The following is a 22,946-nucleotide window of genomic DNA, read 5'->3' on the forward strand; positions in this document are numbered from 1 at the left end:
ATATATATATATATACATATATATTTCACAGAGTACCCACACTTTTTTTGAGTTAAAAAAATTAGAAGAATTTAGGAGATTTTAGGAGATTTTTAAAGCTTTTTTATGAAATTTTAAAATCATTTTAAAATGTTAATGAAAAATTTTAAAGTTAAGAAAACTTAAAGTTTAAAACCTATGTTTAAATTAGAAGATTTTAGGAACAATTATGAAATTCAAGTATATTTTGGAGAATAGAGGTCTTTTCAGGAGGTTTTTCAAATATTAGGATTTTTTAGGATTTATGAAGAGGCATGGCCATTTTACCTCATTAAGTAGATAATACAAAAGACAAAACTAATATATAATAGATAATATATAAGATAATAGATAAAACTAATAGATAATATATGACAAAACTTTTAAAAAAATTCTAAAACAATTAAATTGTTAAGTAAAATCTAACTTTTTGGAACTTGGCAAAAAGAAGCTTGTTTTAGATAACACTGCAAATCCTGCCATTTTCCTCCATTCTGCATTCCAGCACATAGACGCTTCATTCCTGTATATGGTGCATTAGTATACCAGTTTATAAATGAAAGAGGAGAGCCATCGAGCCAAATATATCCTAAATTAAAAAAAAAACATCAAATTATGTAACTATAGTTCAAATGGTGTAATTACAACTTCAACTTATACAATTGCATCATCAAATTGTCTAGTTATAGTAAACTATGTTACTAAAACATCAAATTCTGTATACATCATTTAAATATATGGTTTGAGAATTTTTAATAAAAAAAAGTCTGAAAATTAATTTAATAGTTGATTTTTACTAAACAGTATACAAATTAAAATTTTCAGTTTGTAAATAAAAACAATAATACTAATAAATAGAAAAAATATATATTCTGTTACCAAAAAAGCATAAACTATTTAAATTTTTTTTTATAACTATATTTTAAACAGTTATCTTTGCCCCTAATGGGCAGTTAAAACTAAAAAATAAATGTTTATATAAAATAAATCTAAGCTTCAATTCTTACCATTAATGATCCCTTCATTAGTTAAACCAAACCATGTAAAATCAATGTTGTTATAAACTGATGCATTAAAAAGCAAACTGTTCACTTCAAAGGAAGGTACAGAGGCCAAGTGACCATTTTCTCCCATTTTTGAGCAAGCTTCCTCAGCATCATAAAATGTTAGCCTAAAATGTTTCACATATAATTTAAAAAATTTTTCAAACCCTAAATAAAACAAGTTAAGGAAAAATTAAAAAACTTTAATCAAATAATTTTTATACATATTCCTATTAAGAAAATAACAGTTATTTCCATAATTTATCCAGCCATTATCACACTTTTGTCCACTTTCTAAATGACACAAAGTTAAGCTAAAAAATTCAAATAAATAAAGTTGTTTAATTAAACAAATCAACAATAAAGCAATTCAAATAAATAAAGACACAATAAAACAAATCAATAATACAATAATTTAATAATAATTAAAAAATAAGTAACTAAAAAAAAGCATAAAGAAAAAAACTTTAAACTCAAAAAATAAAAACTTACCAGAAGTAACTGGTGGAGGTGCTTCAGTTGTACCCGCTAAAAAAATGTTTAATTTTTTTATTGAAAGTAATAACAAAAGCAATAAACAGTAATAGAATATTTAAAACTTTAAGTCTTAAATATTTTAAATAATAATTATAAATATTTTATTTACCTTTCAAAGTTCTACATACAAATGGAAGTTTTTCTTCAGGTTTGGCTGCTTGCCAAAACAAAAAGTCATCTGCACCATTATAAAGACTAAATTTAATATACTCTCCTTGCCTTGGGTCTGGTTGCTTGTTATACCAGTTGGTATAATTGACTGTGTTATTATTCATCCAGGAATACACCTGTTCTGCATGGTCATATCTCATACCGAGCCAAATATCACTATTCTTATATAGAGCACCCAGCATTGTAGTTAAGAACAATTCTTCCTCCCTGTTTTGTAAAGATTTAGTTAAAATTTAACTGTTAAAAAATGTCAGTATTTTTAAATTGTTTTGTTAATTAAGTTTAACTTTAATTTTTAAATATTAAATTTAATATTTGACATTTATTAAAAGATTAAAAACCTTGAGTGAATTGATACCAGATTCCCAGTAGAACTGTCATTTTTACATTGTGTTAATGCTTCAGTCAAATTAGCTTGGTAAGTGTAAAGTTTATAGCAGACTCTATTGTCATTATACACAGTATAACCATATGGACAACCCACTGGATTAACAGAACTTATGTCTAAAAATATGCAAAACTTTAGAATATAACCACATTTTATGTCTGTTGCTTACTATATTTTGTTTCTTTATCAAGCATTTTACTCAAAAGCAGGTACAAAAAATAAAAGATAAATTTTTTCTTAAAAGCTTACCTATATCTGATTGAAATATACTGATTACATCAAAAAATATGAAAAAAAAAAGATAATTGAACTTGTATATTAAATTATAAAAAGTAAGTTCTAGCCAGTCAGTCTATGTATGAAGACGATCTGACAAAAAAAAAATTCTATTTTATTTTAGTCATATTTGATAAAAACTATTTTATTTTTTACATCTTTTTCTACCATCTCTGGATGGGATTGCTCATTTCAAATAAATGTCTACAGAATATAATTTTAAGATATATTTAAATAACATAACTGTTAGTTTATATAGGCTCATAGAGATAAAGATGATAGAGATAGAGATTATAGAGATAGAGATGTAGGCTCATAGAGATGCAGAACAAGCAGCAAGTTTTGTTCAGTGTATGAAAATTTTTGTGACAAATTAAACAAAAAATGATATACTAATATAATTATTTTAGATGTTTTTCTAACTTGGCCTTGAAATTACAATAGCAGAGGCATTTAAAACCTGAATAGTAGGGCAGGTCGAATTACAACTTTTTTTCGATTTCAGTGTTTGGCATTATGGAGATAATTTCTAAACAGTCCAAAAACACATCCTGGAAAATTTTATGAAATTAAAATAGTATCTTCATGAGCGATTTTAGCTTTGAAGTTGGGTTCTAAGGCTTTCCGCGCAACATTTACTGCGGCATTGTATTATAAATTCAGGACCCAACTAATTTATATATAAAATAAAATAAAAAGCAAAAGGACTGACAGTTACTTAGAAATAAAGAAAAACAAAATAAAGTACTCTAAGTCAAAAAAATATATTTATTTTCTAAGTTAGATATTCATACTTTAACAAAATTCTTTTGTAAATTCTGGTCCGGATTTTATAAAAAAAAAGCAAATTTAAAATGTTGAAAATTTGTTTAATGGTTATATCAGGGGTCTAAAACTGTAATCCTGCGGCTCTTTTTTTAAAATTATTTAATGAATATTTATTATAACTATTTAATGAAAAACCTCTTAACCTTAAATAGGTTGCCGACGCCTGGGTTATATAATAGAATATTTGTAAAATAGAAAACTATCTTAATTATTTCAGATAAGTTAAATTTATCCAATAAGTTAAATTTTAATACCGATTATTAAAAACCTTTGAAATAACTGTCAAAATTTTAAATTATATAAAAGATTCCATAAAAAAAATTGCATTCAGATCTTTTTATTTATTAAGAACCACGCGAGGTAATGACTAACTCAAAAATTATTATACATTTTTATTAAAGTTTAATTTTACATGTACAAGTAGCAATAAATTAAATTTTAAATTAACAAAAAATATCATCATACGTCTCACCGTAATAACGTTTAGACATAAAACTCTTTCTATGCTTTTTGCTTAGAATTTTTGCTAAAATATGCTTATGACGTGCTTCCTTTCCAAAAACAGTACGAGAAGCCATGAAAACAAGTTGTACAGATCTCTCAACACTCTGTGAATGTGAAGGAAGACCTGGGAGGTCAATTTTTTCTCCAGATAATAACTTTTTTACTATCTCTTCATCAGTAATACCTTGAGTTGTTGCTGGTTCATCTATGTCTTCATCAAAAATATTTATGAGCTCATACCATATATGAGCATCAATGTTAATTTCTGGAATTTTATTAATTCTGTTTATAACTTGGCCATCTTTTTTACGATTTCTAATATCAAGTAATCTCTGCATTGCTATTGATCTTATATATATTTCCTCTGACTTTAACATTGAGTACAAAATATTCTCAGGAAGTAGGCAAAAAGTATTGAACCTTAAGTTTGCTAAGCAAATATCTTGCACCTCTTTTCCTTGGAGCTTGATTTGGTTAATCATAAAATATATAATTCAAGGAGCTTCGTGTAACTTATTGCTCTTTTTATGGAGGAACCATGTAGGAACATAGACTTGGACAATATAGGTTACCAAAATAATTAATTTAGAATCAGGAACTAGTACTCGGACATATAAAGACATCAACCGTATTGCCAATGTTAACCAACGAGAATGATTAAGGGGACCAATTTTCCAACTTGAATATTTAACACTCATATTTCCAGTGGCAATTGCAATGCAATATTCATGTAAAAGCCTCTGGTCACTACTTAAATCATCTAAAATTTCTTTTTCTAAAACAATAATTGGAGACTTAATAACACCAAAATTAACAACTAAATTAAGCTCATTATTGATATTTGCCATTTTACCTAAAGGTCCAGCAAAATGGTTTGGTGAATTAGTTACTCCATCAATTTTTTTAAACAAAGATCTAAAGGGAAGCTCATTCTGATGAAGATTGCAGCCTATAGTCTGAAGTTTTCGTCCTAGTTTTTTCTCTAACTCCACAACCATTCCTGCTTTATGACCTGTGTTTGTGGAAGTATTGTCTGCCAAAACTGCTTTTAGAGTGTTTAAAGAATCATACTCTTCAAGAACTTCGTATAGGCACTGAGCTTGCTTTTTTCCTGTTGCTCCAACAAGAGGTAAAACTTTGTGAGTAAGATACTCCCCACTGTAAAGGTTAGGGAGAAGTTCTTTAGTCACAGTAATGTGATGTTCTTTCTCTGTTGATCTCTTTAACACAACCTCACCATCTTCTCTTTTTATTTCTCTTATAACTAAAGTTTCATTATCAATTTTACCATCAACACTAAGGCAAACAAACTCTCTGTTATTTTCAAAGGATTTTAAGTCTGACAATACTTTAACTGACTTTTTTTGTCTGTATATTTTAAATTTGTCTAAAACTAAACTTGATATAATTGCTGGATCATTAAACAGTCCTGATAGATCGAGCAAAAGAGCATTCCCTAATGCAGCTCCAATCGAACTTCCTATATCGTTTCTGATCAACTCAATAGCAAACTTTGGAAACTTCCAAAGATTGTAAATTCCTGATGGACTTCTTGCAGGCTCCCATATCTAAAAGAAAAGTTATAAAGTTAATTAACAAAAAAATTTTATATAAAAAAGTGATATGTTAAAAAAAAGAAAGTAAATTTAAAAAATGTAACAATGAACTAAATTTCGATTTATTAGTTAATTACCTCACTTGAGCTAGAAATAACAGATTCTGAATCAGATTCTGATAATACTATTTCTGGAAGTAAATTAAATGTTTCTTGTTGTAATGATTGTTCCATATTTTTATGTTCAGTTTTATGTTTCTTTAAAGATCCTTTTCTAGACCTTTCACAATCAACTGAGCCAAGTTGAAATGATCCTTTAGGACCTGACTTATCTCTCTGGTTTTTTAAATATAACCTTTCTTCTACAGGAACCTAAATATTATTTGATAATATTGAGAAATTGCATATGAATTTCATAGTATTAAACTTTATCACTCTAGTAATATACTTGTGTTCATTTTATTTAAAAAGAACTTTTATTTTATTTATCTATTATTAAAAAATAACATAGTACTTTTTTATCTGGACTACATGTGCATAAAATATGAGTATTAGGACAACTATCTTGACTACATTTGATATTTTAATCATTACAAAGTACAACTTTAAGGTCACATGTGCAGGAACTGATATCAAAAAGCCTATCCAATTTTTTAGAAGTGTTTTTTTCTGTTAATACTTTGCATTTTCTTCGGTTAATTAACCTGGATATGTTTAGAAGTACTCCAACTTTTTTTTCGACACAATATGTGGACATTAATGGTAGCCGAGTGTTAACTTTTTTTCTAAATCATGATTACTTTTTCAGCTATCAGTTTTACAATTACGCTAAAGCAATAACATGGATAAGTATTGTTAAGAAAATAAAAATCTTAAATAATCTGTCTGTTTGTGGGTGGTTCTGTATTTGCAAGAGGGTTAGGACTTCCACCAAACTTGCATTTTGTGCAATTTCGTGTTTTACGCTTGTTTGAAAACATTATTTTTCGTCCACAAAACTTTCTTTTTCCCACACAATTATAACATTTGTTTATTTTGCGTAAGTGCGGCAATCTTTAATTTGTATAAAAATGTAAGTGATAAAGATGGCATTGCAAAAAAATTTTTAATTAAATATACCAATATTTAAAATCATTTTAGCTCAACTTAAACTTCATTAAAACAAAAAAAATTTTACTAAGCACATTTTTTTCACCTATTAATCAAATCTCTTTGTTACCAAACCCCTGATTCCAAAATCGACCTGCCCTACTGAATAGTAGAGGCATTGAAAACCTGAATAGTAGAGGCATTGAAACCTGAATAGTAGAGGCATTGAAAACTTTATATGCATTGTGTAACTAGTATTAACAACGCTATTTTTTTAAAAATTAATATCAATTTTATACCACATATTCACAAAATTTATGTTCTTTTATCTTTATATTTATTTATTTTTTATTATATAATATTTCAGTACATAAAACCTTTTCTAATTATTTTTAAATTTATATATAACACCTTATAAATAAAATTTCGGACAAATTTTAATTGCATTTGTTATGTAATTTATTTCATGCACGCAAAAAACCTTTATAATTATTTGAAAGAGGAATTTATAATCTATTTAAATTTAATTTAATTAAGGTAAAAATTATTATTTAAATTTAATTTTGTTATTAATTTTTTTTTATTAATCTTTTTTTTAACAATTTTTTTAACTTAATATAATTTAAATTTTAAAAAATTATTATTATTTAAATATTGAAAATAAAATGGTCAAAGAAAAAGGACCTCGAAAAAATTATGAAAATTTTTTTCCAAAAAAATCGAGAAAAAGGTAAAGCGCTTGTTGCTAAGGAGTTTATGGAATGGGGTTTACCCAGATCGACTGCTTACAATAAAATCATAAAATTAGAGAATGGATCTCTAAAAAAAGTTGGAAGTGGTCAAATAGTTAAGGTAGCTACTAAAGAAAATATTCCAAAGATTGCTGCATTTTTTGAAAATAAGTCAGGGTGCTCCCAAAAGAAAGTAGCTCAAGTTTTTAACTGTAGTCAAACTCGAATTTCCCAAGTATTAAAAACAATGACTAACATTTGAACTTTCAAAAAAAAAAATCGTCGAGATCGTAGCCATCAGCAGAAGAAAGCTATGCATCCTAAAGGTCGTAAATTGTACAAAAATTATAAAAACTTGGATTTTGTTATGGATGATGAAAGCTTACCTTAAACAATAGCACATTAGCTGGTAATGATAGGTTTTATGCCGCTGATCTTTCTCAATGTTCTGACCAAGTAAGATACAATTTGCGTAAAAAGTACGAAAACAAGCTCTTAGTTTCTTGTAGCATCAGCCTCCGTGGAATAAGCCCTCTTTATATTCATCACAGTAAGCAGGCAATCAACCAGTACACTTATAAAGAAATACTAAAAAAAACTTTACTTCCTCTAGTATCAGAATATTATAAAAAGACAATGAGTTTATCTTCTGGCCTGATCTAGCTCAATCTCATTACGCAAAGTTGGTCATCAACTTTTTAAACTTGAAAAAAAATAAAGTTGTACCCAAAGATATAAACCCAGCTAACGTTCCAGAAACAAGACCAATTGAAAACTTTTGGGGTGATTTAAAACAGCTAGTGCACGAGAATAATTGGAGAGCTGAGAATTTGGAAGAGCTTGAAGCAAGAATTAGATATTGTTATTCAAAGATGAATAAAGAAATTTTGCTCACTCAAATAAAACATCTTTCAAAAAATCTTTATAATATTGATAAATATGGTATTTGAAATAACTATTTTAATATATTTATAAACTACATATACTAACATATTAACAGTTGAAATATTAAATAATAAAACTTATTAGTTTTTAAAATATTAATTTCTAAATTTTGTCCAAAATCTTATTTATGAGGTATTATTTTAAATAAGTTTTATATAATTTTATTTTACTTTCAAAACAGTTAAAAGCAGTTTAAATGTAAAAAAGCATTAGGTCTGACTTTAACCACGATGTTGTCCAGTTATTATTACTTGATAGGAAAACTTTTTTTAAAAGTAGTGTTTAAATAACTTACCTTCTTCACAAGTATAAGTGATATTCATTTTATTGTTATAACTGTTGCAAACAAAAAGTTTTTTAAAAAAACTATTGCTGGCAATAATATTTTCACATTTAGGTCCATTGCATGCCGATTGAACTATTGGAACAGTATCATTTTGTGATAAGAAACAACCATTGTATCCATAATAAACACTCTTTATAACTACACGCTTCATTAAAGGACACCCAAATGTCAGAGATTGATAATTCCAAAAATTAACAACATAGTCATCTAAAACAAACATACATATACAGTCAGTCAAATTTTCGTACACCTCACATTTAAAAAAAAAAACGCTTTATAAAAACCCTTTTAAATGCAAAAAAATAATTTTATATCAAAGTAACAAGAATATATTGAGAAATAAAAAACAGAATAAAAAATAAGAACTAAAAAATGAAATAAAAAACTTTATTTGTGACTTTATTTAAACTTTATTTAAACTGAACTAGTTTTTGAGTTTATAATTTGTCACAAAAGTTTTCATACACTAAACAAAACTTGTGAAAAAAAAAAAAAACATAAAAAAATGAAAAAAAATTTAGTATTTTGTTGAGCATCCTTTGGCATTTACACAAGCTTTTAATCTTCTGTTCATCAATGACACTCGTTTTTCAGTATAAGAAGACTAGTTTTATATATTTTTAGATACTTTTTGGCTTATTAACATTTGTTATTCTATGTTTCCTGACTTGTCTGTCTAAATAATACAGCTCTATTGGGTTGTCTGGTAATTGCGGAGGAGAAAGCAGTTGTTTTGGAACATTGTAGAGCAACCATGATTTTACAACATAAGCAGTGTGTTTCTGATCTTGATACTGTTGAAATATCCATTTATTTCCTAACTTTAATTTAGCAACATCTAACTTCAAATTATTTTTTATAATGTCAAAATATACCCAGTAATCTATTTTAGACTGAATAAATACTGAATTCCCCACTCCAGCTGCAGCCATCTATCCCCAAACCATCACACTTTCACCTCCATGTTTCACATGGAGCTTTTTCTCTTGTCTTTTTTCTCCATATTTTTACAGGGCTATCTGGTCCAAAAATGTTAACTTTACTTCAACCAGTAAATAAAACTTTGTTCCAAAATTGTTTATCTAATTTTCTTAATTTTGGCAAAAACTCCAATCTTTATTGCCTGTTTTCTTTACTTTTAAATCTGAAATCTTTTTTGTCTATTTTATACACTTTTAAACGATTTCCTTCGTTACTCTGCCATTTAATCCAGATTTTCTAAGTATTCTTCTTAAATTTTCTGGATGAACTATCTTTTTAATTTTAAGTTCAAAATTATTCAGATCGACCACTTCTTTGTAATATATATAACATGTATAACATGTATATATAATATGCATAATAGAAACAGTCATTTTAAAATTTTTTATTTACAAACAATTTTTCAAATTTTAGGAAAAGATGTTTTTTCTTAATGCAATTTTATTATTAATTCACGCATGTCATTAGACATGCGATGTTACTTATTTAAACTCATGTTTATGTTATGTATGTTATGTTAATGTTTATGTTATAACTAAATTTTTTGTGAAAAGGTTATTACCTTATTAAATATCTTATTATATATAAAATAAAAAATGAACTAACAAGTTTGAACACGCTTTAACCAACTACTAAAGAATTATTATTAGGTATTAGTTTTATTAGTGTACCAAAACTTTTGTTACATATTATAAATTCAAAAATTGAACTTTTTTAGTTTTACAAATAATTATAATTATTTAGATAATTGTATATATATATATATATATATATATATATATATATATATATATATATATATATATATATATATATATATATATATATATATATATATATATATATGTATATACACATATATATATATATATATATATGTATATACATATATATATGTATATAAATATATATAAAAAATACATATATATATTATACATATATGCATGTATATAAATATATATAATATATATACATATATACATATATATATTATACATATATATTATATATATATAGTATATATGTATAATATATATATGTATATATGTACATATATTATATATATTTATATAAATATATATAATATATATACATATGTATATACATATATATGTATAATATATATATGTATATATATATTATATATATTTATATACATGTATATATGTATATACATATATATACACACACACATATATATATATATATATATATATATATATATATATATGTATATGTATATAAATATATATACATATATATTCATATATATACTATACATATATATGTGCATACATATATATATATATGTATATAAATATATATAATATATTTACATATATACATATATATATATTATGCATATATTTTATACATATATATTATATATATAATATACATATATAATATATATGTATAGTATATATGTATAATATATAAATGTATATATGTATATATATTATATATATTTATATACATATATATATGTATATACATATATATGTATAATATATATATGTATATATGTATATATATTATATATATTTATATACATATATATATGTATATACATATATACACATATATATATATATATTTATATATATATATACATGTATATATATATATGTGTATATAAATATATATAATATATATACATATGTATATATATTATATATATTTATATACATATATATATGTATATACATATATACACATATATATATATATATATTTATATATATATACATGTATATATATGTGTATATAAATATATATAATATATATACATATGTATACATATTATATATATTTATATACATATATATGTATACACATATATACACATATATATATACATATGTATATTTATGTAAATATATATATAGATGTATATACATATATATACATATATACATATATATGTTAGTTAGTTAGTTAGTAGAAAACGCTGTAACTGGCAGAGCCAGTGAGTGTGTTATCAGGCACACTTTGACAGCCGAATTGATCGATTGCTGCTCATCCAGCAATCAATTGCTGCTTTAAAGCTGTTGACTGAAGGCAATTTAACAACTTCTTCTGGCAGAGAGTTCCATACATTCGCTACTCAATTAAAAAAGAAGTTTTTCTCTATGCTTATGTTTTGTCATTTCCTTGAAATATTTAAAGCAGTGACCTCTCGTATGATTATTAACTATTGGAAAACGATTGCATTTTTCTAATTTGTCAATATTATTCATAATTTTATACATTTGTATTAGATCTCCTCTTTGTCTCTCTTGTATTTAGACCTCCACTTTGTCCTCTTTGTCTTTGTCTTTGTATATACATATATATATGTATATAAATATATATAATATATATACATATATATATTATACATATATACTATACATATATATTATATATATATAATATATATGTATAATATATATGTATATATGTATATATATCATATATATTTATATACATATATATATATGTATATACATATATATGTATAATATATATATGCATATATATTATATATATTTATATACATATATATATATATATATATGTATATACATTTATATATACATATATATATATATATATGCATGTATATGTATATATATACATATATATACATATATATACATATATATATATGTATATATATGTATATACATATATATATGTATATAAATATATATAATATATATACATATATTTTGAAAATCATTTAGTGTGTTTGTGTAAAACCTTTTCATCCAAACAAGTATTATATATATTACTATAATACATCACAAATACTTTATAAAAGTTGCAAAGCTCTAGGAAATTATCTTGAGATGCCTTAAGTACTTTGAAGTCTTTGAAACTTTTGAAAAAAGTTTATGGAAAGAGTCTGAGAATTTTTTTTAAAAAAAATCGTTTTTTCCTTTGTGCACAAAGTTGTCTATTAATATCAGAAATATTTTTTCAAAACTGCAACGCTTTAAAAATTTACCTTTAGATGCCCTAAGAACTTTAAAAATCATAAAATTTCCCAAAAAGGTAATTTACCAGCAAAAAATTAATTAAAAAAGCATTCTTTTTTTAATTTGTTTGTGACTGGTCTTGATATTGATAATCAGATGTGAGATGTTTTTAAGATATTTAAAAAATTGTATCGATAAATAACATTCAGTTTGTTATAAATTGCCTATAGTTATTTTCATGAAAAATTAATGACTTATACCCAGTTCACACTAAATTCTGTTTTAAATAAACATGTTTTAATGTAAACATAGTTTTATAATAAACATGTTTTCAGTTTTCTTGCGTTCAGATTGAACGTTCTTTAGTATTTATATTAACGTTCGAAAATGGCGCTCTCAAAGAAAAACTTGATCTCGAAGTTACGAGTATTATTGTACATATCAAGGAAAAAAAGAAGACTGCAATTGCAGCACATACTGATAAACTGTATTACTGCTTATAATTTTGCGGTTTACAGAAAAATTTGGACTAAACCTCGCAGTCAAAGCTTTTGGTACGAAACAATGGTAAACTGTTGGAACGAAGATGATTGGATAAAAAACATAAGAATGTCTAAAGCAGCCTTTAATTATCTGTGCAAGGAAGTTTCACCTTTTATGCCTATACAAGGCACTAACTTTCGTAAATCTTTGCCTTTAGAAATGAAGTTAGCTGTGACACTTTACTTTTTAAGTGGATCTGCAGATTACCGAACAATAGCCAATTTATTTGGCTTAGGAAAATCAACTGTTTGTACAATAGTTCACAGAATTTGTAAACATTTTGTTGATAACTTAATGAAGAAATACATTTCCTTACCCTCAAGGGAAGAAACAATGGAGATTATAGTAAGTTTTGAAAAATTATATGGTTTTCCACAAGTAGTTGGAGCAGTTGATGGATGTCACATAAGAATAAAGGCTCCTCATAAAAATTCAGAGGACTATATAAACAGAAAAGAATATCACTCCATTATTTTACAGGGATTGGTAGACAGCAAGTATTTATTTAGAGATATTTTTGTAGGGTGGACTGGCAAATCACACGATTCAAGGGTTTTTAAAAATTCTCCCTTATATAAAGAGTGTCTGGCTAGAACCTTTTTACCTACAAACTTATCTAAAATAATTGATAATATTGAAATTGGTCCTCTTATCCTTGGTGATTCAGCATATCCCCTTAAAAATTGGCTTATGAAACCTTACTCAGATCGTGGAAATCTTAGTATAGAAGAAACAAAGTTTAACGTTTCTCTTAGTAAATGTCGTGTGGTGGTGGAGAATGGATTTGGAAGATTAAAAGGTCGATTTCAATGTCTTTTAAAGAGATTAGATACAACAGTTGAACACACAGTCAATATTGTTACAACATGTTGTATACTACATAACTTCTGTACTTTGACAAAGCAAAAGTATTTAAATGAATGGATTGAACAAACAGAAATTGACTTAGTAAACCCTATATTAAACCACAGTTGCATTGAACTTGACAATAAAGCTGAGTTTATTAGAAATTCCATAAAAAAACATTATTTTACAACTGTTTAGTTGTAAATGATTTTTTTCAAACAATGTTGTAAAAGGCATGGTTTATTTTATTTTGAGAAAAAAATAACAAAACAAAGAAATTGCTTCACATTTTTTTAATCATAATTAAAAACTCTATCTCAGTCCCACTTTTAAGACGTTTAACATCCTTATCATTTCGGATAAGTACATTTGGTAACTTGGTAATCAATAAAGATGCATTATCTTGAACTGAAAATTCCTCTTTTATTGTGCAAGTAAGTTTTTCTAGTGTCAAATCTGCCAATGAAAGTTCTATTTCAATAAAATATAAATCTTCAACTTGACGAACTTTTAATATAACACATGATTCTTCTTGTTTGTGGTTTTCTAAAATACTTTCTAAAATTTTATGATCAATATCAGCCTGAGAGGTCATAAATTTATTAACAGTGGCATTTAATTGTTCAAACATTACCTCACTTCTTGATTTTTTCTTTTTGGATTTTTTAAAGTAAAAACTATTATCTTTTTTTACCAACTCTTCAGATTTAGAACTTGACGGAGTAGTTTCAATGTCTATATGTTCACAGTTTACTAACTCATTAACACAATTATTAAAATTATTCACTTCTGCAGTTTTTTCAATAATAACATTCATGCCTGAGGAACTTTTCAAAAAAGTTGGTAATGTGGTTGGTTTGTCACTAAGAACCTTATCAATTTCATCAAAGCAGGATGGTTTTTTGGAAGGACCAGTCCCACTTGTATTTCGTTTATTATCAATATAATTGCGATATGCACTTGTCAATGTGTGAATTCTTGTTTTACACATCTCTTTATCTCTGTCTTCATATCCAGAAGCTTGCAAGAATAGCAAAATTTCCTCCCAAATTTTTCCTTTTCTAAAATCCAAAAAATATGAAGTTATATATATATATATATATATATATATATATATATATATATATATATATATATATATATATATATATATATATATATATTGTGCTAACTATCAAAGAGAAATAAATATCTTGTTGTAAAAAGTACAATTTATAAACATTCATTTCCTTGTTTATTCAATATTAATGTAATTCGTAATCACTTCTTGTCTATTTGTGATTTATTTAAACTATTTAGTAACGAGTGGTTTGATTTTATTTAACAAGTTATTTCAATTTGATCCAACTTAACTGAAAAAAACAAAACAAAACCTTGTGCATGACTTCAACTTTTCTTGGATATTATCTTCTGACCATTTACTAATTAGTATTTTTGTTTCCTCATCATCCCAATGTCTAGCTCTCTTTCTAGATTTAACTTTTTCTTCAGCAACAGCTTTTTCCTCCGCCATTTAAAAACAGTTCAGGGTAATAAAACGCAATTAAAACAACCTCGCGACGTTGTTTTATTAAAACAACTTTTAACGTTGCGTGTTTTAATTAAAACCAATTTTAAATTTGATGAGAATAGTAAAATGTAAAACGCGTTTAAAATACGACAATTAAAACGTGTTTTATCGTCAGTATGAACGGGGTATTAATAAATTAAAGTTCTTTAAAAAAAATTTTTTTACATTTAACATCATTTTCAATGAAATAAAGATTGACCAGTATGTATGTTTAGCATATTTACTGTTTTGCAAAAAAAAAACTCTATTATTCAAAATGTTCCTAAAAAAGTGATGATCTGGTCAGTCATCAACAGCAAAGGTACATGTACAGGCGTTCATGAAAAGGTGATAAAATAATGAACATGATAAAATAAGAAAAGACAAGTAAAGACTTACAAAAACAGTTGATTCCACAGCTCAAAGATTGATTTCTAAATAGAAAACCATTCTTGTCATGCAAGATAGAGCTCCCTGCTACACAGCATAGTCTGTTAGAGCTTTTCTGAAAAGGCCAAATATCCCTCTGTTGAATTGTTAATGTAATAGCTCAGATACAAACCCTATTGAAAACATCTGGAAGATGATGACAATAGAAGTATCTAAAGATGTGATCACAAACAAAATGGGGCTCTTAGAAAAGATCATTCAAATGTGGAATCATCAACGTCAAATGCTGAAGATATAGTCTTGTAATGAGAAAGTACAGTCTTAGCATCTCACCAAAAATTGAAGCTCTAATAGCAACTCTAATAGCTCTACAAAATACTACCGTTTCATCAAATTAATTTCAATTTGTATCAAGAGTTAGTAAATACTAGGGGTGTAAATGTGAATGTGTACTAGGAAATGATACTAGTGTATACTAGGATGTGTACTAGAATGTGTACTAGGAAATGATAGGAATGTATACTAGGAAATTTTGAATTACATGTTTGTAATTTTTTAGCTTCAAAATTGAATATGAAATCCTGCACCTCAGCATCATGACTACATAAAATTATATTTATAACCTATAATATATATATAAGAAATCTATTTCATTACTTTGATTCTTGTTTCATTTAAATTTAATATGGGGTCATCCATAAAGGACGTCATTCAGAATTTAAATACTAACCAGAAGTAGAAATTTTTAGGCTCCCTTCCGCAGAGATTTTTATTGAACATAAGGCACTATAATATTCTAAAATCTCTGTGCACAAGAGCCAACATTCTCCGACTTCTTGCCATTAATTAAACAAGTGACAGTCTTTATGGATGACTTCTATGTTGTTTTTATTTGTTTCTTATAATTTTTTTTATTGAAAGTTTTAACCTGCATAATATTTATATCTAAACTTATTTCTTTGTTTTCTATTTTTCCATTTAGGTTAAAACTTAAATATTTACAGTATTAGGCAACCTATACTTTTAAATTATTTGAAATTTAAGTAACATTTATTATATTATTATACCTGCCTCTGAGATTATTCTCAGATGCAGGTAACATTTTTGATGAAAAAAGAGCTAGTTTGTTACCCAAAGTTGGATAGCAACTCTTTTTGAACTACAATATTCCTAAATGACTAATTTCTAGAAATTCTTAAATAATTGATTGCTGCAAATAAAATTACACTGTGTGGTTAAGAATTTTGTATTTTTACCTAGGTTTACCTATAGTTCTTCATTACTCTTAAGGACAAATATTTTTTAATTTTAATTTATACAGTCTGCATCACATGTAGTAAAAAAAAAAGTAAAAAATAAACTCCGCCATTCTGGCCTGAAATATTGCAACTCCGTCCAGAACTGGAATGGCTTTAAAGTCACAAAATCCAGCCAGAATTTTTTTATAAATATTTTTCCTAAAAAAAGTGATGTATTTTTGTAAATTTAGACTTTTTTGGCAGGCCATACAGGAGGGAGAAATAAAACCGTAGTTGCCAATTTATTTATACCTATAAAACAAATTAGCAAAATGGAAAGAGTTAAATGTTCCTTTTGCTTTGACATTATGTCTAAAAACGGAACTCGAATGACCATGCATATTGAAAAACCAGTATGACATTATCTTTTGCAGGAACTGATTGATACACATCTAGCCAGAGCAATATATGCTAGTGGATCGCCACTCCATATAGTAGAAAATAACAATTGGAAAATCTTTTTGAAGAAGTTACGTCCTGCTTATAAGCTTCCGTCAAGGCATGAAGTGTCAAATGTGTTATTAGATAATGAATTTTCAAGGATTTCAGCAAATGTTAAAGAAATGGTAGCAACTGCAGATTATCTTGGATTTATGTGTGATGGATGGAGCAATTTAAGGTACAAAAACAATTTATTATAATATTAGTTGATGCAATTGAAGCTATATTATTTAGTTAATAAACAGATTATATTTGTTTATATGCTGTTTCTTCTTTACAGAAATGAAGCTATCATTACTTTGTAATGACATTTCCTTCTTCATCACCCATTTTGTGGAAGACATTGTTTACAGGTAAAACCATAATTCTAGTACTGTATACAATGGATTTACTTAACATACTGGTAGACTTTTTAAATATGCATATTATTTTATAATTAACTTTGATATTAAATTTATAACAAACAACACTGAAAACCATTTCAGTAAGCAGAAATAATATATCAGTAAATAGGTTTATAATACTTATATAGTACAGTATATATAATATATCCTAAACTGTTTTGTAGGAACATTAAGCCATTCTGGTGAATATATGGCAAATGAAATAAAGAAAGTTTTAGAAGAAATTAATCTTAACAAAGTTTTGGGCATTGTGACTGACAATGCTGCAAATATGAAAAATGCATGGACTCGTCTAAAAGATTGTTATCCCCATCTTTATTGCTATGGATGCATTTCACATGGTTTAAGTTTACTGTTCACAGATTTTTTTAAATTGACAACTTTAAGTGTTTTGATGTCACAAGTAATTGATATTGTTAAAGAGATAAAAAATTCTCATTTATCTGTTGCAGCATTTAGAGATATACAAAAAAATCAGCTGGTGTAGTAACATGCATTTCCTTAAAACTACCTCTACAAACTAGGTAATACAACTAAAAATATAAATATAATGTACATTACAAAAAAAAATTGAACTATGTAACTAATTTTATTAAACAATCATAAAAATAAATTTAGTAAATTACTTTATTCTAAAGTTATCATAATTTCTTTGTGCTTTATTTAAAGGTGGGGATCAACTGTAGCATGCTTAGGTAGCATACAGAAAAATAAGCAACCATTAAAAACATTGGCTATTTCTGAAAACTGTCGACTTAATTCAGAATCAAAAAATATTCTTCTATCAGATGTTTTTTGGGACAGGTTTGAAGGTTTTTTCAAATTGCTGTCACCAATAGCTGATGCAATAAAGAAAACTGAATCAAATACTCCCATGTTATCTACTGTTGTGGAAACTTTTCACTTCTTGGAAGACCACATTTTTAAAAACTTAACAGTTAGCCCATTATCAAAAAAGGAAGAAGAAGAAGCCAAAAAAATCTTCAAGAAAAGAAAAGATTTTTGTTTAACAGAAATTCACTTTGCTGCCAATATACTAGATCTCAAATATCAAGGCATAGTTGTGACTGGAGAACAAAAGGTATTTACTACACATAATTCATATATGATTCTTAAAACCAAATACATTTTAGCCTTGGGCATTAAAAGTAAAATTTTTGAAAAATTTAGAATTATATTAAATACTATTTTCAAATTTGAAAATACTATTAAATTAATAAAGTAATTGTAAAATTATTGAAAGAAAAATATTTTTTTAGATTGATGCATGTGAGGCAATACACAACATTGCTGCAAGTATGCCTGAAGTAAACAAAGGAATTATGATGTTTGACTTGGCTAATTACCAATCAAAGGGTGGTATATTTTCATAACCTTTTATTTGGACTGCAGATGGAATAACTCAACCCATAAATTGGTGGAAATTGAAATTGGGTTGTGTTCCTTTACTGAACTATCAAAAGTTGCATCTAGAAATCTTCAGCTACCAGCTTCAAGTGCAGCATGTGAGAGAAGTTTTAGCACTTATTCTAACATTCATAGTGCAAAAAGAAATCGCTTAACGACTGAAAGGGCTGGAAAACTAGTTTTCATTTCACAAAATTTAAAACTTGAAAATGTTGAAAACACCAGTTATGAAAATGGTATAAGCATAACTACTTCTCAAATTAATAACGCAAGTGTAAATAAAGTTCCTAGCACTTCAATGCCTTGGTCAGAGTCTGAAGCAGTTAATATAGAAAGTGACAGTGACTTATGAATCATTAGATGAAGGTAGTCTAGGGCGGCAAGACTCGGACTCAGAAAGCACATCCATTTAGAATATCTTTTATAGTTTAAATACATGTTAAAATTACTAAATTATTGACTTTTTTGTTTAAATATTTATACTTTTTTTAATTGAGTATATACTACACTACACAGTGCTACACTACTTAGCACTAAATTAATAACGAATTAAAACTAATAAAACATTATTATTCAAAAATATTAGAATATGTAAAAATTAAATTTTTTAATAAAACATTAACTTTAAATTGGTGTTTATACATTGTATTGGTGATTATAATGATCATATACTACAAATAGACAGAATAAAACAAAAACTCTTCCAAATTATTTAATAAGAAAAATAAAAAACTTGTTTAAAAAGTCAAAAAAAAAAAAAAAAAAAAAAACATGTCTTTTTTGACCCAAAAAAACGCAAGAGGAAAAAACGTGTTTTTTTGCAACTCTAATTATATAACAAAACAATTATTTTAATACTTTGTAGGGCCTCCCTTTGCTTGGATTACAGCTTCTAGATGTCTAGGCATTGATTCAACTAAAGTTTTTGTTTCTTCTGGATGAATCTTTTCCCAGGCTTCTTCAATTGCCACTTTAAGGTTATCTTTTTTGGAAAATGACTAATCTCCAATTTTTCGGTCTTAAATTTCCCACAAATGTTCAATGGGATTAAGGTCCGGTGATTGTGCGGGCCATTCCAAGACCTCAACAATATTTTCAGCTAACTACTCCTTGGTTTTAGTGGCACTATGCCTGGGATTGTTATCTTGCTGAAATGTAAAATCAGATCCTAGCCGAAGTTTTCGAGCAGATGACTTCAAATTTTGCTTTAATATGTTTCTGTATTGCACCTGATCCATTATAGTATCAATAAATTGGAGTTTTCCGACACCCTTCCAAGCCATTGAACCCCATACCATCGGGATCTTTTCCCAGAAACTTAACGGCATGTTTTTGAACTTCTTAGCAAACTCTAATCTTCTTTTCATGTGTTTCTTACTCAAATATGGTTTATTACACACAAGTCGTCCGGATACAATTTCTGATTGTCTGATGGGATAATTTGATTCCATAATTCTCTTCAGCTTGCTCAGCCAGTTTTCGAGCAGAAATGAAGCGGTTTTTCTTGACTTGTATAATTAAGTTTCTATCAAAACTCTTAGAAGTCTTTGTTTTGCGACCCTGGCCTTCTTTTGTGGCTGTTGTTCCAATCAAATTATACTTCTATATTATGTTGGATACTGTATTATGAAGAATTCCAGTCTCTTGCTGCACCTGACGATAGGTTTTACCCTGATTGACTAGATCGACAGCTAAATTTTTCTGAGAAACAGTCCAATGACGTTTACCTCCAACCATTTTACTTAAAAAAATATGAAAAACATTTTTTTTACTACAACCATTTTACTTAAAAAAATACAAAACTTTTTTTTTTACTACAAAAAAACAGTTTTTTGTTATGCAATTTCATTAATTGTATAAAAACTTGCTAAAATATTTCAACAAATTTCACATAAAATTAATTAAACTTACCTAAATATCGCTTGGTCGAATAATTTTTTTACAAGCCAATTCAATACTAAGTTAATTTTAGGACAAATAATAAACCAACTGAAGCATGAATCAAAAAATATGAACGCTAAATAATATACTATCCCCAAAGGAATTAAAATGACAGACAAAGTAAGTATTACTATACATTGTTTTTAGTATAATTTAGAGCTTAAACTTTTTTTTTTGGGAAAAACTTGTTTGGTCGGATAATTTTTAGAGACACTGTATAATATTTAATTTGATTTAAAAACAGGTTAAAAGGTTGACAATAAAAAATTATATAACCTGTATGTGTGTATGTATGTATGTATGTATATATATATATATATAAATATATATATATATATATATATATATATATATATATATATATATATATATATATATTTATTAATAAGAAAACATCAAACAATACGAATTCTATTAATACAAATAATAATTTATTTTGAGAAACTTTCACTGGGGTTATGGACACCAGCATCATCAGCTCGTAAAATATTACAAAATTTTTTGAACGTTAAAAAACAGTTTAATAAAAAACTTTTTTAACTGACGTCAGCAGTTGAATGGCTTCTTTTTTCGTTACGCAAGAATATAAAAAATGGATTCAAAATTTAGTTTCGACAAATTGCCCATTATCAAGACTTATTCCGCCATTCGATGGGAAACATTGGTGCCTCTGTATTTTGAGTACTGTCTGGCAGGGGCCATGGAGGGATACCCTAGACCCTAATCCCTCAACCCTAGTCCGACCCTGATGTTGTGAGTTAAGCCATTTTATTGTTATTAATAATCTTTGTTTTATAATTTGCACCAGGTCATCTTTAAATTATAATTGAAAATATTTTAATTAAATCAGAAGGTACTCAAGATCGTGTATATGGCATTAACGTTTAACCCGTGCATGTGTGGAAACAAGGACAATAAAATTATGATGACAAAGAAAGAAAACAACAAATATATTTGTTTTCAATTTTGTATAACATAATAAATATTATTATTGTTATTACTATTTTTTTCTAATATTATATATTATTGTCATTAATATCAGAAGTTTACTTCAGATTAATTTATTACTATTTATTAATGACTTTAAACTGTAGCTTGAACTCCTTTCAGAAAAATTTTTTTTTTTCCAGATAAATATTATTATATGTTATTACATATTATTGTTATTGTGTTTTCTAGTATATAATCAGGGATAAAAAAGTACTTAAAAAATATATAAAATTGTTACTTAGCACCATTCCTGGAGATGATGAAAATTAAAGGTTCTAAACTGCCAACACAGAGACAAGTATTGTTATACCTTTTATCAAACCTGAAAGATTTGCACTGGGATCAAGCTTTATCTGCAGCTATAAAAAATGTACTCTTACATTATCAGAATATCCAAATATCCAATATCCAAACTCTAGAAGGCAGAAACAATATAGGTAGAGTAATCAAAGATTACTATGAAAAGGAATTCATTACTTTGATGAAATTGAAAGATTATAAAAGATGAGAGGATGAACCTTTTGACAATGAAATTTCATAAGAACACAGTTCTAAAAGATCATGGCCGCTAAGAAAAAGGGGATAAATAAAGTTTAACAAGATGCCATTGATGTTGCTATTGAGTTTATGAAAACCATGTCGAATGATAGAGTAGCTACATATTTTGGGTTGGATAAAGTAGTCACAGTAAAGACAAAAAAGCGAATAGAAAGACAAAAACATTATCTGGAGCAAGAAGAAATAAAACCCATGTAAACGTAC

The 22,946-nt window shown here is 26.4% G+C and overlaps 3 protein-coding genes across 3 annotated transcripts in view; all 3 read right to left on the reverse strand.

The window, feature by feature from the left end:
• Positions 1-22,946, reverse strand: part of LOC100215503 (uncharacterized) — a 208,094-nt gene that overhangs the window by 153,473 nt on the left and 31,675 nt on the right. The window contains exons 20-26 of the mRNA XM_065809523.1: positions 8,381-8,638; positions 2,111-2,273; positions 1,708-1,976; positions 1,554-1,589; positions 1,286-1,355; positions 1,026-1,189; positions 446-607 (exon numbers count right to left, since the gene is read on the reverse strand). Coding sequence (XP_065665595.1) covers positions 446-607; positions 1,026-1,189; positions 1,286-1,355; positions 1,554-1,589; positions 1,708-1,976; positions 2,111-2,273; positions 8,381-8,638 — 1,122 coding nt within the window. The remainder of the gene's footprint in view (positions 1-445; positions 608-1,025; positions 1,190-1,285; positions 1,356-1,553; positions 1,590-1,707; positions 1,977-2,110; positions 2,274-8,380; positions 8,639-22,946) is intronic.
• LOC136087444 (uncharacterized) lies at positions 4,216-6,077 on the reverse strand. Its single transcript, XM_065810219.1, has 4 exons — positions 6,025-6,077; positions 5,835-5,889; positions 5,459-5,692; positions 4,216-5,333 (listed from the first exon to the last, which is right to left on the reverse strand). The coding sequence occupies exons 1-4, from the start codon at positions 6,075-6,077 to the stop codon at positions 4,260-4,262; spliced, it is 1,416 nt and encodes a 471-aa protein (XP_065666291.1). The 3' UTR covers positions 4,216-4,259.
• On the reverse strand, positions 14,043-15,420 carry LOC136087632 (uncharacterized). Its single transcript, XM_065811020.1, has 2 exons — positions 15,138-15,420; positions 14,043-14,825 (listed from the first exon to the last, which is right to left on the reverse strand). The coding sequence occupies exons 1-2, from the start codon at positions 15,275-15,277 to the stop codon at positions 14,048-14,050; spliced, it is 918 nt and encodes a 305-aa protein (XP_065667092.1). The 5' UTR covers positions 15,278-15,420; the 3' UTR covers positions 14,043-14,047.

This window comes from Hydra vulgaris, chromosome 11 (assembly GCF_038396675.1).
Source record: "Hydra vulgaris chromosome 11, alternate assembly HydraT2T_AEP".
Classification (NCBI taxonomy): domain Eukaryota; kingdom Metazoa; phylum Cnidaria; class Hydrozoa; order Anthoathecata; family Hydridae; genus Hydra; species Hydra vulgaris.

Excerpts from the sequence above, each read along its gene's own strand:
- LOC136087632 (XM_065811020.1), bottom strand. The coding sequence starts at position 15,277 with ATGGCGGAGGAAAAAGCTGTTGCTGAAGAAAAAGTTAAATCTAGAAAG. Across the intron at positions 14,826-15,137 it reads AAGTTGAAGTCATGCACAAG|AAAAGGAAAAATTTGGGAGG; the intron begins GTTTTGTTTTGT and ends TTTGGATTTTAG.
- LOC136087444 (XM_065810219.1), bottom strand. The coding sequence starts at position 6,077 with ATGTCCACATATTGTGTCGAAAAAAAAGTTGGAGTACTTCTAAACATA. Across the intron at positions 5,890-6,024 it reads GTACTTCTAAACATATCCAG|TCAAGATAGTTGTCCTAATA; the intron begins GTTAATTAACCG and ends TATCAAATGTAG. Across the intron at positions 5,693-5,834 it reads CATGTAGTCCAGATAAAAAA|GTTCCTGTAGAAGAAAGGTT; the intron begins GTACTATGTTAT and ends AATAATATTTAG.